This window comes from Apteryx rowi, unplaced genomic scaffold (genome assembly GCF_003343035.1).
Source record: "Apteryx rowi isolate R43461 unplaced genomic scaffold, aptRow1 scaffold_393, whole genome shotgun sequence".
NCBI lineage: Eukaryota > Metazoa > Chordata > Aves > Apterygiformes > Apterygidae > Apteryx > Apteryx rowi.
The window spans coordinates 503,387-518,984 of record NW_020450452.1 but is presented as its reverse complement, the minus strand read 5'-3'; the positions used below and the strand labels follow the sequence as shown (position 1 = coordinate 518,984).

Here is a 15,598-nt window from a genome sequence, read left to right as displayed (position 1 = left end):
TGAGGATGCTATGGGAGACAGTGTCAAAAGCCTTGCTGAAGTCTAGGTAGACGTCCTTATGAAATATATCCATTATTAGGTACAGAAATATTTCAGATCATCAACAGCCCATAGTTCTAGTATAAGTTTTATTATAAGCTAGAATATGCAACTATATTCAGATATAGTCTGGCAGTAAACTATATTTATGTTAAGAGTTTGATCAAACTGATAGAAGCATCAGAGGCAAGCCCCAAACGCCTTGGGTATAGTGAAGAACCTTGCTAGTTTGAGACACAGATGTACTAGACAGGAAGGAAATGAACTGATGTATGTAGGCACCACCTAGTATCCAAATTCCCAGTTAACATTCTGTAGTACCAGTGATAAAGAGGCATCTCTTGTTAAATTTCTCCATGCACTAGATCTCCTCTAACTGATGCTTTCCATACAGAACTGACATCAGCCTGTCCTGGGTACCAGAAACTGTCAATAAAAAAGATCTTTCCCCAAACTTTCTGACATTTTACCTTCTCAGTAAAAACCCAGTGGATTCCCTAGACAAATTCTGGTCCATCGTGACAGGTACATTAACTCATGTACTTTGTTGCACATTGTAAAAAAGTATTTTTAAGTCTTTTTTTTGGCATCTCTGCTGAATTACTGTTTATTAGTAAATTCCATTTAAAATTGGAACTACCCAAACGTTTGCCTTAAGATAGGTTCAGCCAACTATTGAGTAGAATTAGCTGACTTTTGTTCCAACAGCAGCCACAACCCTTTTAAACATTACCTAAAATATGACAAAAAGGCTAGTCTCCTAAAGAAAAAACTCAAGATGGCATCAAAAGGTAAAGGAAATATACAGAAAGTTTGGAAACATCTATTTAAACAGATTGTCAACTATACCAAACGATACATATTTCTGATAAAGAACACAATCGCTATTCTTCAAGGGGAATGGAGTCAATCAGAAGCAATCCAGATCAAGATTAGAACGCCTTCATTAGCTAGAAACCAGAGTACTGATAGATGACTACAGCACTTTTTATTCTGGGAATACAGGCATAAGTCTGTTTCAGCAGAATTACACCTTTCTGGTGACTAGGGCAAAAACGGGTTACATAAAGATGTATTTTTCCCTCACACAGCCACTGTATGCAAATAGTATACACTACTTCTGAGAAGCGGACTTTTAAACTAAATTATAATATAAATTCATAAATGGTAGTAATGTAAACACAAGCAGATTTCAGAGATAATATACTGACTCATCTTGCAACCCCTATCTTTTCCAATGACACCTGAGATAAAATTAGCACAAAAATGACAAGATGGTTGTAATATGCTGGGTCTTATTTCACCCTTTCTGCATGGCTTCTGACGTGTATTGCTTTAACAGATTTTCAGCATCACATCATCTACCAATTCTTCTATTAACTGTAAACCACTTACTTTGTTTTTCTGTATGAGATGAAAGTCTTTTCCATAAATCAGAAGTGCATGTTCAAAGCTTCTGCATTCTTCTTCTGTCCATACTGTCATCTCTTCTAGACAATTACAAAAATAACACAATAAACTTATTTTCACCAGCTAACCTTTTAGAGAAACAGAATAAAATATTTGTGCTGCTAATGCATGAAAATCCAAATGCACTGTAAAAAAACAGTAGTTCAGTTATTTGGAACCATGTTCTCTCCCCTACTGCACAGATACCCTACTTAAATTTTAACATTCTTGTTTAGAAATCATAATCTCTTCCTTATAAGTCTTTATAACACCTYTGATGGGCAACGCCAAAGGACATTAGAAGTGTTCATTTCCTATTTCTTTTTAAAGAAACTTGTCATCAAAAACCCAAGATTTGGAAAAAAGCATCAAGATATCGAGAAGATTATTTTTCTGAAGTATCTCTTCTTACAGAGGCTACAAAGAACAACGGTTGTTGGAAAAAGAGAGTAAAGAAGCAAGCTGTTTTAATTTTTTACAAAGCCCATAGTTTCTAAAACTGAATTTCAGTTTTACAATTAAAAACACACACAAAAAAAAGAATCAAAAAAGGGGCTGATTTATTGCATGGCTGCAGCATTTCATAACACGTTTTATGACAAAGTAGTTCAAATTATATGAAAAGGTCAGTTTTGTCTCAACTGTTCTAGCTTTCCTGCTTTGATTATGGCTTTGCATCTGGATATAACAAAGGAGGGATATTTCAGTTATCTTAAATTCATAGTGGTGATAAAAAAGTTTCTGTTCAGATGACATTTAAAGTCAATGGGGAAAAAAACCCACAACATTTCAAAACATTTCTGGAAGTGGATACTGGAACGGAGACCTTTCTGCTCCCAGATGAAAATGATAATCGCTCAGCTACAAAACCATCTGCTTTCTCACCCCATTAATTTTGCACTCCTTTCTACAGAGTTCCCCAGCTTCAAAGAGAAGAGCGGATCCCCACGTAAAGTCTCACGGTTAAGAAATTCTCTTGAGATGTGGATTGGAACTCTCAGTCTGAGAACAGCGCTGAACTTAAGTGGGTAGAGTAGATCATAGAATAATGGTTACCCTAAAAGATGGGCACTTACAGCATTATCATTCCTTACCACCTTTAATTAAGATATTGTAAGACCCATTTGACTTTTTTGTGAAGTGCAAGTACTAGTCCTCAGGACAGAATTCGGAGCTCTGAACCACAAATGGATAGAGGTACTTTTCGGTCCTGAACAAGGAACCTATATCTCAGAGAGGTGTGGGATTTCAGAAACAGCTTTGCGACTGGTATTTCTTTATTGTTTAGCTCTATGCACTCTCTTCTCACACATGAGCTTTCTGGAACACCATTCTGCTACTCCTTAGTGTCCCCTTCAGCTCTACCATAGATACTTAGCTTTTACAGCACCTAACTAGTAAGCACTCAAGTCCCCTTTGGATCCAGTTCCAAGTAGTATCTGCTACACTATCTATTTCTACCAGTGCTCACAGTTCACTTCAGCTTTATGCAGCACATATATGTTAAAACATTGGTCAAAAACCCATCTTTGCTAAATGGTAAACTCTGTTTTTCATTTTAGGAAGTAATAAAAGTCAGAGACAGGACAGAAGTTCATTTTCCACTGTAAATTCAAACAAAGCTCTGCTCACTTTACCCAACTATAAGAAGGAACCAGTTTAGGCTGAAGTAACACAAGGTACTAACAGTATACTGCAGTACCTGTGCAGTGAGGAAGAAAGTGGGGCTCATTTATATAAGCAGCTATGTTCTCCTGATTCTGGTACAAATATTGCTAGATTATAATTGACCATGAYCTCAAAAAGTACTCTAATATGGATGAGAGCTGCCTTGTGGGAGCAAAATCATGGCTTTCCTCTCTCGCTCCTCGATCTGTGCCATCTATCCCAGTTCTCACAACAGCAGTGGAAGAAAGAGGGGATAAAAGGTATAAAAGCTGATTCTGCAACCTTTATATGAGTTGCAAATTTCTCTAGCAGGAATTTCCAGCTGGTCAACTGTCAGAATATATTTAATTTGTGCCAAAGGCATCATGCAAAGGGACAAGCTTGTCATTCTAATTCTTACTTAAGGTTTTTCTACACAAATTTATTTATTTATTCAAGGACACATTTCTGAAAAATCAAGTATTCTCTTTCTTACCCTGAGATGCCTTTCCATTTGAGCAGTATCTCTCAATTGCTTCTTTAACATTATGGCTACTTTTGAGAAGTTCATAGAGTGCCTACAAAATAGAAGAAAGTCTTTTTAAAGAGTTAAAGTTTGCAAATATCCAGTCTAAACTTCTGAAACTAGCCTTTCAGCCTTTCCATTATCAAAATAGATAATTTATCATTATACATGATGAAAGTTTAAAAAATAAGCTAAAGGAAAACCATTCAGAAGTTGAGACAAGGCTTATTTAAGGAAATGTAAAATATTATATGCAATTATTAAAAAAGTTGGATTTGTTAAGAACATGGCAATGCCAAGAACAGACCCCAGTGCTGCCAACATTCGAATACTCATAAGCTTAAGCACAGGCTTAAAATTACAAATAAGTCCCTGACCCATTAACATCTAATTAAATAAATATATAAATAAAAAGTTGAATATTGCTGCCTTTACAATACAACCAAAGAAAAAGAAAACATGCTAATTACAAGCCAATGGGTCACAAATGGAGCAGGATACAAAACATACTTGTTCATTGTCCCGTGTATGTATTCCTTCAGGAATTCTGCCAATCATTTTCTCATTTCCTGTTCTTAAAGAGGTTTCAAAAAGGTATTCCTTAACTTTGCTTTCTGAGATCACATCAGGTTTCCAAAGTAAATGGTCTTCATTTTCACAGGCTGTTAAAAGAGAAATCTATTAACATCAGGTATGACATTTTTAAGACTGTAACATAAAAAAGCCATTTCACAAAGACAAAAAACAGGAACACAGAAGTAGTCAAATCAAGCACCATCTTGCTACTTGTAAATGCAGCTCACTTTTTCCCCAGAAGCCTGAGTTAAGAGACAGGCCCTGCAGCGTGGTGTGGTGAAGAGATTCAGGCTCCATTAGGAGGAGATAAGGGACTGAGCTCTGAAGACAGAGATTCTTTACAGACAAGCAACTTGTTGACAGCTAGATAATTCAAGTCAAATTACGTGTATGTGCACATCATCTTCATATAAACAAACTAGCAAAACCACTCAGTTTTATTCCCTTGTTTTTAACAAATAAGCTATAGTTTACAGTAAGAGAGGAGGATATTACTTTGATATTTCAAACATTACATGTCAGAAGAGAAAGGAGAAAGGTGGCTAACTGGTCATTCTCAGCTAAAATTTGCCAAAACTTAGTGGAAAAATCTAGTGTTTGCAAAAACAGAGTGGATATCTAGATATCAATATTATGATTTCTTTTTCTGGTCATTAACAACTAACCTTACGGGCTACATTACAGATGTTACAAGCTATCAGGATTTATCTCTACTTTTTTTTTAAATTTTACTCTACTTCAAAGTACATTGAAATCACATGTGGATATGCAAGTAGCATATTTGAAAGACAATATATTGGAAATACACAAGAGTTGGCCTGGACCTTTGTCAGCCTACACACACATTTAAATTCTAGATCAAACTAAAAGTTCTTTACTCTGATCAATAGATGTGATTAGCATTACACATGATCTTTCATGTACCGTTAGCAATACAAAATTAGCAATACAAAATTAGAGAGTTATCCAGTTCAACACACACAATAATCATAATGGCTGTTACAGTACAAGAGGTGAAGAGAATCAATCGAAAGTGAGGAATAAAATTATGCCTCCTCAAAAACTGCTGTTATGGCTTAAGAATAGGGAAAGCTTTCAAACAGAAGCATTAAAAGAGTAAGGTTTATAAAAGAGCAGACTGCTATCTAGGACAATTCTAGTAGCTGGCAGTACATAGCAAACATAAAACCTCTGTTTGCCATCACCAGCTCTTCATGGAGTACAGAAGAAGCTTTCACAGAATCACCATTACACAGAAGGGTATGATTTCCTCAATTACTGCCAAGTAGTTCTAAAATCCCAAAGCCTGTTTAACCCAGTATGCACAATGTTCCAAACACAGTACCTCCACACATTTAGTGAGGTCCAACCTCTCCGAGCACTCCAGCTCAGCTTCAGCCTCCTTTATCGAACAAGACAACCCAGCACTTCTTGTTGGAATCCACACCCGATATTCTCAATGGGAGCTGCTCAGGCTCTCCCAGCTAGGAGTTACCTATTTGTTCTTGGCCGTGACAGTGGACAAGACTCTCACTGGTCTTCTCTAGCACCACTTCATTCCAGACAAAGTTGTCAGTTAAGCCCTTCCTGCTCATCTTCTGGCTATTGGCCCTTCTCTATCTCTTGGCCAAGGAAAAGTCAAAAAATGCAAATACTTACAGGAGTATCCAAAAAACGCTGGTTTAATCCTCTATCTCTTACAACCGGTAAGCATCATGCTTGAATCTCAGAAAACAGCAAACTCCCCTATATCTTTTATGCAACACAAGAGAGATGTTCATCTTGCTAATGCTTCCACCTCTATACTGTACTAAACTTTGTTCTTCTCTGTTGCAAAGGATTGTTATTTGAAAAGCAGTGGATAATGGTGAAAAGACTTGATATGTTTGACTAAAATAATATTCTCATAAAAAGTTACAGTTTGAAAACAAGTAATTTAGAGAATGTTGAAAACTTGCAGGAAAAAAAAAAGAATGCCCTTTGTTTATTAACATTTCTCCAAAATTGTTCCTTAATTTCATGGCTGTTCCACCCATAAGCAAATTTCTTTCAATATCTACTTTTTGAATTCCACAGCTGTATGTGCTATGCTTTTCCTCACAGTGAAGATTTTTAAAGATACATAATAAAACTCTTATTAAAAGCTTTTTTTCCCCCACCCTACCACAATTGCATTTTTAACCCAAATTTACACTGGAATAGCATCATACTTTTAATACTGTACTTTATAAAACACAAAATATATCACACGACTTGCACCTTCTGCTTGTGCTATGGAATTTTAAAACAGTTTATTGCTTTATATTCTTCATATTTGTTCTGTAACCTATACAAGTTAGGCTTGCCAAAAGGAAAGCAAAGAGAAATACTGTTTTGAAGATTTTTCAGTGCAAATCATGCCCTTAGACCAGTTATGATATTCTGAGGAAAATATTTCCTTCTCGACCCATTCTGTTTGTTGTCTCCTAAGATTACTGGATACCTCAGACTTAAAGTTGTGTTCCCACCCCCTCCCCAATGTCTTCCTGAGAATGTCATCTCAAAGTCTTAGAATAGTGTTTCTGAGAAATAAGTACTTGGTTGTGTCTCTTCAGTTCTCTAGTACTCTTTTTTTAAAAAGGTCTCCGATACTTTAACTAAACCAGTGACTTTCTACCTTACAATTTAAAAGAAAAATATTTTCATCAACGACTATGTATAAGCATAAGATAAAAAGTCAGAAGAACTTACCCTTTTCATCATCACTGTATCTGCCAAGGTAAGGTGGAATTTCAGCCTGATACTGAGAACCAACCATTATTTCCTGAAGACATAACAAAAACAAAGCTATCAGCTTAACATTTAATGCATGGAAACATTAAAAAATTGCCATATAACATAGTACTCAGCACAGAATTCCAGAATTAAGGTACGATGTGTACTATAAATTTTATTTCTTCTTAATAATAAAGTTTTTATTTTAACTTTTTTGTAGAAATAGTTATTACCTTTCTCAGATCTTCAGATGAATTGCCATTGTCCGCCTCCACATCTTCACCATCTGATTCCTTATCTCCATCACATGTAGTGTTTGCTTCAGACATATAAAGAAGCGAGTTTTTAGCTAGGAAGAATTTTCAGTCAATCACAGAACTACAAAAAAATTGTTAGATTTTTTTTTTTAACTTTTGAAAGGAGCACCTGTTTTTATTCAAGGAAACACTGATCAAGAATCTGTTAATCTACATTTCTATCAAACTATAGCATGAAGTCAGAAAGTACAGCTATTTATATACTGCAGAATTGAAACATTTATCATCACTGCAACTGAGTCAGTCTACTATATTTCTAACAGTCAAAAGGAAATAAGACAACTTTTCTTCATCAATTTTTCTCAATAAAAGCTTATACCTTACAGAAAAGGTATAAGAGAACAGAAAAATACCATGGCTATGATTTTGCCCCAGTTAATCACAAAGAAATAACATTGAAGGCAAGTATTTATTGCCTAACAAAACCTTTAATCAAAGACTTTAATAGACATTCAAAACATTCTTTTAAACAAGACTGCCTCAACCTGAAGATACAGCAGAGATGTACAGAATGCATCAAGCAAAATATAGCTGACTGCTTACTCCTCTCTACTTTTTTTTTTTCTTGTGAAGAAAGACAGCATAACATTTCAAGTAACTAAAGACAGTACTTCATAGAGTAATTCATATTTTAGTCCCTGGAATGCTGTGGTATCAGGTTCTGAAGTAACTAATTTTACAGATTTATAATCCTTAATAAAATGGAATCTATGGTTATGAGAAGATTAAAGTTATTCTGTATTCTCAAACTTCAATAATAAGACACGAGTATGGTTGCAATTTTAACAACTTCTTCATGACTAACCAGAACGGTCAACACCAGAAACAATATTCTAGATTGCATGAACTGATGTTGTTCTGCTGTAGTTATTTCTACAATCACAGGTCTACCTCTTTTTGCTGTTAAAAGTAGCAGGCCAGAAGCTAACATGAATGCATTATCTAATAACATGCCTGGATAATCATATGCAACTGTTTTTTCCAACTAATTCAAGTTTAATAAGATATCGTAAATTAAATGTTAGAAATGTTTATCTTGTAACTTAATGTTATCTTAGTATCAGAGAAACTGACAGGGCTAGAAGAAAGGTGAAATTGCCAACAGCACAGAGAACTGACATTTTTCTCCCTGAAATAGTGAATATTCAATTTTAAAATGTCCAATCAAGGGTTCTAACAGAGAAAGAGTAACATCCTAATAGAAAACTATGATAGCAGAAAACAAAGATGACCTTAATCCTCAGCAAGGTGAGGGCCAAATCAATCTTTTTCCATGAAGCTGCCACATTTTTAGTGTCACATTCATCAACAGTTCACAAGCAATATTTAAGTGCCAGCAAGTTTGGGGTTTGCTTAAGAAAAAAAAAAAGGCATTACCATTTTTAAAGGTTTTGTATCTCTCTTTCTATATGAATGTCTTACATTACATAATCAGCAGCATGGGAAGGACTGCAACTGGAGATGACTAAGGTAGCATATCCTCTCTATCATCCCTCTTCTCTAGAAGGATGAAGAACTGATAGAAACAGCTCAAGATACTTTTCAAACTAAAACCATTACGAAGTCATCTGTATTGCTCTAATTCCAGGACATGACTGACCTATGGAATGGCAATAGGCAACAAGGAATACCTGGCCCAAGCTGGATAACTGTACTCCTGGTTCTCAGATCTTGCCCATAATAGCTCCATGGACGGTGAAACTTTGGTGGTCTTGGGTTCATGGGCCCAATCCCATATAACACCACAATGAGGTCCGATGGAACAGTGTTGTATGTGTGAAGGGAAATAATACCACAGAGAAATCACAGCCCAATTCACATCCTCAGACTGAATGGAGGAACCACTGGCTTAAAAATAGCAGCAATAATTTTAGTAGAGGAACACTAATTTAAAAGAATGGTTACATATTCATATCATTCAGTAATATATCAAAAATCATGGAGTGTGTTCCTCAACACCACATTACTACTAATTATGGAAAGCTATTGTATTTGTAGAGATATTAATTATATTTTCATTTTGATCACAGAACCAAAAATATAGGTCTTTTCGGTAATCAGTAATACCAACCAAAGACAACACCCATGCAGAATATCCTGCAAAGCACTATTCCTCAACTCCCAGTAAAGTCAGCAGCATTCTGTTCTTTTGATATTTTAAGCTAAAAAGTTACATAGATTGTATTGAATTCTATTATGACATAAGGTTTCCTACATCTTAACGGTCGAGGAAAGAAGTCAGTAGCCTCGTGTGAAGTAACCGATGGTGTCAAGTCATCAGCAGAGGATTGTGTTTCTTCATCATCACCCGACAAGAGGTCTTTGGCTATTTCCTCCTGTATCATTAAAAATCAAAAAATAAAACCTCAGAATGACTATTAAGCATAAACTAGTACACATTTAGATTCAGCAAATCATAAGTCCCGTTAATTAAAATGAATTGTTTTACCAAAACTAATTTTAGTCTGTACTCCCTTAATTAAAAAGCTAGTTCAATTCTCTTAAATCTGAGAACATAGCCATTAACTTCAGAGTTGAACACAGGAGTTCTTCATTTTCCCCTCCTCTTCTTTTAAAATAAAACATACAAGAGGCAACCTCTGCAATCATCAATCTCAGAGGTTCCTCCAATTGCCTCTAACGAAAAATGCCAGTGGAAATTGCTTCAAAACTTAGAGACCTGTCACACTTTGTGTCACAGATCTATCAAAACCGTTAACAGGTTGTTACGCCCCTAAACTCTGCAAACAAAGCAAAACAAAACAAAACACAGCCAAGAATAGCTGTAAACGTTTGCAGAGAAGACAATTACAGGTAACAGACATGTTATCTTCCCAGAACACAAAGAATTGAAGTTTTTGTAGATTTAAAAGAAAAAAAAAGAAGAAAAAAGGCACACTTCCTCCATTAGACGACATGTTTGAACCCCTTTGTATAGAGGTTAGGGAGGGAAAGAACTGTATTAGACAACAAGCCGACTACATTTTTGTAGCCTCAACACAATCATGAATCCCAATGAGAATCAGATGTGCAGAGCCATCATTATACCCTACTTTCTGTGGAGTTTACCATTACATCATACTTACAGAAAGTAAAGAAAAAAAAAGATATATTTAACACCTACAGATTTTATAATCCAAACTACTAGCTGCATATGCCTTATAGCCAAAAATCAGATTAAAGTTTCAGAATTTAAAATAAGCCTGCAAATCACAAAAAAAAGAAGTTTCAGGATTTTACATCAGCAATGCAATGCACGCAGTCATTGTAGATAAAATAATCTCTCTCTTGTCCCCCAAAGTCGAGAACTTTCCAAACGATATGTATTTGAAAGGAACGTTCCAAAGCATTCAAGAGTGCATTTTCAAGTTATCTGCATAAATTTTCATGCATGACATGCGTATTGGAAGCCAGAACTATTATTATTTCTGGAGTTTGCATACATTAAAATAAGATGTAGGACTTCTTCAGAAAAAACCCATTTCTGTTTTTTTAAAGAAACATATTAAGTTCTTTAGATGCACTTTGAAAGACTGCAGTAATATAGTGCGACTGAAATTGTTACGTATTTGTAAGTAAGTATATTTAGAATCAATTCTCAATGTCCTTGAAGAAGAAAGAATTCAGAACAATACAGTAATTCTCCACTGTATATTCTAAGTGTCAAAGATATGTATTTTGTAACATCAGGAGACAGTGAAACATAATTTAAGGTGACATGGGCTTCTGCTTTTAAACTGTAATACAGGCAAAAATGCTTCGGACTTACTTTATCTAGAGTCATATCTGGAAGTTCATCTGCAAGTTCACTTGGAGAGCTATCTGCACTGGAACCTGCTATAACTGGAATCGTGGGTTCATAGCCATAGAATGCCAGTAAATCTTCCAGTGGCATGTTTCCTTCCTAACACAAGAGGATTTACAAACGTTTCAGCATTATGCCAAATACTTGTAAACAGTTCAGGCCTAAGAGGATAAGATGCATTTTGAAAGACAAAAGTGAAAAACAAAGGAAAACATAACTGAAAGTAGAAAACTTCATTACAGTTTTTTACTATTTTCAGGCACATGACCAAAATAATTCATAAACACGTGTCTTGGTGTACAGGGAAGTCCTACCAGGCTATTGAAGAAAATTGTTTATTGGATAAACAAATGAACAAGACTTTTTCAAAGCTAATCAATTACAGTTTAGGCTTTTATTTGAAAATTTGCTCATTATCTGATTCACATTATACAGCATAAGCAATTTACCCATGTTCCTTCAAGATAGAAGATATACAAGTAGATAAATATCTTCAGGATGGAAAATACAAAAATGTAACAATTCCTCTACAACCAAGAACTGCAGAAAAACTTGAATTCTTTAGTCCTACATAGTAACAGCTGCACATGGGCATTCAAAAAAACCCCAAAAGCAAATCATTACAGCAACTTTTTATTCCTCCTTTCCATCTCCTGCACAATATATTTATAATGACTGTTGGGAATATAATAGGAGAAAGACAGCTAATGATACAGAAGGTAAAAATCAAGGGAATGACTTTGTTTATAATTTGCTTTTCCAACAGTTTGTTCAACCCCTTTTATTCAATGTCACCATACTATACCTCTTACCGTAAATTAATAAAACAGCAAACCCTGGAGATTTCTGTGTTACCTGATCCAAGCCATGAAAGAATTAGAAATATTTCCAATATTTATACCTTTAAAAGTTGTATTACCTTTAAAAATTTCTTGTTGAACTCATATATTGATTAAATTACTTGCTTTATTTAGTCAGCTAGGTCTTAGTCCTGCAAAGACTTTTCACAATGGGTAAACATAAACTCATGTCCAAGTCTTTCCAGGATCGGGACCTAAAGTAATAAAGTGTTTAAGATGAGTGGCTCTCAGTTCTTTTTCCTTGTATTATTGAAGCAATAAGATCATTTTGTGGAGTAATAACTCCATTTTAACCACTAGAATTGGCAAACTGCTTCACAATTATAATTGCAAGCTTCTACCAGCAAAAATGTAATTGTAAAGAGGAAGGTATCGGGACAAAAATCTAGTAGTATAAACACTGTCAATTCCACATTTAGAATATATTTTTTACACTGAATACACAAACACAGCTTCAGATTTGATGCTAGAAATTACACTTTCCTGGAAGTTTCTTGACCAAAATCTGCAGTTATGCTGAGTGATGTAAGTGGGTCATTGAACAGTAATGTAACTAACATCAGTTTGTGGGTATTTAGCATTCAACGGGTGTTTAAAAGGGGAGATGCACTGGCATGGATGAACAGGAAAAACAAGTAATTAAAGAGTGTAAAATAGAACAGGAGAAGCCAAAGAGCATGCTGGTTATTTTGTACACCCATCAAATGCCAAATTCACAAAACTGAGACTGAGAACCACCATTTATGCAAATGAATGTTATCCATCATGCTTAAAACAGGACTGTTTGTTTCCAAATTGGAAAAACAGAGAGTGACCAATAGAATGAAACAAAGCCAGCTGTCATTTAATAGTATTTGCTATGTATAATTTTAACTTAGTTTCAACTTATTAAAATCAGAAGTGCTAAGAATTGATATTAGATAATATAACTCTCAAACCAGCTTCAGTAATTTCTCTTCGAGAGTGAAAGCCTTATTAAATGAAAAGGAAGGATTTAAAACAAACATAACACTAATAGCTTTCAGAAGCTAAATTCAGCCTTTTTGTGAGGATGCGCCACTACATCCTGATTAAACCTGACTTTTTCTTTTTTTTTTTTTAACAGGCTGCAAAGGCATTTTGCAGGAAACTGCATTATGCAATACAAGTTCCAGAGCAGGCTTTCACTAAAACAGATACAACGCATACAAACGCTTAGGAGAAGGTAAATCACTCCTACCTTTTCTAAATCTTCAATTTCAGAGCTGAAATTTTTGCTTTCTTCCATCATTTCCTCTTCTTCAAGAGTTCGTTCATCATCATAATCATGTACCAGCATTTCAGCAGAAGGGTCAAAGTCATGATCCTCAGAGGATAAAGAGCCAACTATCAAAAAAACCTAATTTGAGTCATTTTTTCTACACCAACACATGAAACTGCATTGCAGTAAAAGATAAGGGTATATGCACTCTTTTACATACAGGGTCAGAACTCTCAATGGAGTAATGGTAATAAACTTCTATCTACCTAACAAATATAGCCGTTTTAGGTGACCTTCCATTTTGTGTTTGTAAGTAGCAATAGGTGCAACTTTCTCTCTTGCTGTACACAGTACAATACAAAGTCTCAGAAAGTACCATCCCAAATTAAGTTTTACTGATTAAAAGGAGTGTCCAAAACATCACTGAAATCATCACTAAGGTAAAAAATACACGTCACAAGATTTTAAATATTGCAAGCACATCAACTGTGCCTTACAAATCAGAGACCGTGATTTGTAGCCTTTGATTACATTTATATGATTTACAGCTATGATAACTAGTATACCTTTCCACTGGTAAACAGCTAATGGGTTATGAATCAGTTTCCTAGTACCAACAAAATAATAGCAAGACTCACTGCAGATTGAAATATCTCATTTGTGGGACTAAATTATTAAAACTAATTTAGTACTTGATCAAAAAAAGAAGAACATACATAGTAGAGCCTCAAGTAAAATAGAGGAAAATATAACAGAAATAACAAAACCCTGGTTATGGATCACAATAATTAACAAGTTATTGTGACAGCTCTGTAGTCCAACACTTTTTCATTACTCAAGAGGCTACTCATAAGTCATCAAAAAAAAAAAGTGCTGTTCTTATTTTAAGTGAATTTTATCACCTGTTGGGAAGGTTATCATTACATTCTACAACTTTTAAAGACGCAAATATTCTGCACTTCAAAGTCGGTGTTCTCAAGTGAAAATTACCAAAATAACAGTGTTGTTTTGTTCTTTCATGTTCACTTTCTTATGGCTTTCAGGATGGAGAAAACAAACAGATTAGGATATTTTTCTTTCACTTCTGGTTTCCCTTTCTAGTTCTTACATACTAGTGCTCTGTTGCAATGTTTGGCTTACAAGCAGCAAAGAAAAGGATTATTAAGTGTTATTTCCATATGAGATCTTCTGAGCATCTAGGAAATATCTACAAAGTTCCTTCTCCTTAAAAAAAAAAAAAAAAAAAGTATCCTTCTTCAAAGTACTTTTAACTTTTGAAGAGACACATACGCTAACAGTTCTGAGTCTTAAAGCCTAATTTTTAGCAATTATGCTAAGTGTATTCCTTATATGCAGGAAAGGAAGGTAAACTTTGTGCATTTAGCTTGGTTAAAAGAACACTGTGAAAGTTCATGGTACCACAGGGAAACATTCAGGACAAACATGCTTTTTATTCACATGCTATTTGCATTATAGTCTCATAGATCTCTCAACATAGTTGATAATACTACTGCAATTACAATAATTACATTTACACATTGAGTTTTTCTAGTGTTAGATATTACATCCTGATCCTACAGCTTTTAGAGAACTATCAACTGTTTTACAGTAATCTTTTGTGTATGTGTGTATACACACACACATATAAATATATATAAAAATTACTGCTAGACATTTACTATGTTTGTGTGTGTGTGTATATATCTATCTATCTATCTATCTGACATTATCAAGAAGCCAGAATTTTACACAAGCCTGCAGTTATCAGTAACAAGAGAAGAGGCCTCTCTCCACACTACACGGCTTTACTGAGATGCTGACTTAAAAGTGCTACAAAAACTTTGTTCTCATTTATACGGTTTTGAGCAATGGGAGTTAACAGAAGAACTCCTCAACACACATCTCTCTCTTTGAAAAACCAGGCAGCCTGAAGTTATTTACGTGAATAGGAAGCACTTAAAAAGCTACTAGGCAGGAGGGGATAACTTTGCAAGGGAGCAGGAAGGAGCAAGCGGCGTGCGGGCGCGGAGGTGCGCGGCGGTGGCCGGGGGCCGGGCAGCGGCGGGCGAGGACCAACCTGGGCTCGAGCTCCCGAAGGACGCCTGCAGCGGGGAGAGCAGAGCAGAGCAGAGTGAGGGCGGGGGCCGCGGCCGCGCCACCCCCGCGGCTCCGCGCCGGGCGCCGCTCCCTGCCCGCCGCCCCCAGCGCTCTTCCCTCGCCCCGTCCCCCGCGCCGCCGGCCTGCCCCCGCCCGGGCAGGCGGCCCCGCGCCCCCTTCACCGCTCTTCCCCTTTCGCTCCTCTCTCCTGCCCCGAGAGAGCCCCGGCGCCCACACGGCGGCCCGGCCCCCCGCTCCCGCTGCCCGCTCCGCCCGGCCCGGCCGGGA

General features: G+C 36.1%; 1 protein-coding gene across 3 annotated transcripts in view; it reads right to left on the bottom strand.

The window, feature by feature from the left end:
* MIER3 (MIER family member 3) overlaps positions 1 to 15,363 on the bottom strand; it is a 21,496-nt gene extending 6,133 nt beyond the window's left edge. Inside the window, exons 1-9 of one of the 3 annotated variants that reach the window (XM_026074637.1) lie at positions 15,291 to 15,363; positions 13,193 to 13,338; positions 11,078 to 11,212; positions 9,524 to 9,644; positions 7,225 to 7,310; positions 6,968 to 7,040; positions 4,172 to 4,323; positions 3,632 to 3,713; positions 1,435 to 1,529 (exon numbers count right to left, since the gene is read on the bottom strand). In XM_026074637.1, coding sequence (XP_025930422.1) covers positions 1,435 to 1,529; positions 3,632 to 3,713; positions 4,172 to 4,323; positions 6,968 to 7,040; positions 7,225 to 7,310; positions 9,524 to 9,644; positions 11,078 to 11,212; positions 13,193 to 13,291 — 843 coding nt within the window. In that variant the 5' untranslated portion in view covers positions 13,292 to 13,338; positions 15,291 to 15,363. Of the gene's footprint in view, positions 1 to 1,434; positions 1,530 to 3,631; positions 3,714 to 4,171; positions 4,324 to 6,967; positions 7,041 to 7,224; positions 7,311 to 8,939; positions 9,153 to 9,523; positions 9,645 to 11,077; positions 11,213 to 13,192; positions 13,339 to 15,290 lie in introns of those variants that run through there. The other 2 variants (XM_026074638.1, XM_026074639.1) reach the window with 2 other exon arrangements.
* Positions 15,364 to 15,598: the final 235 nt, after the last annotated feature.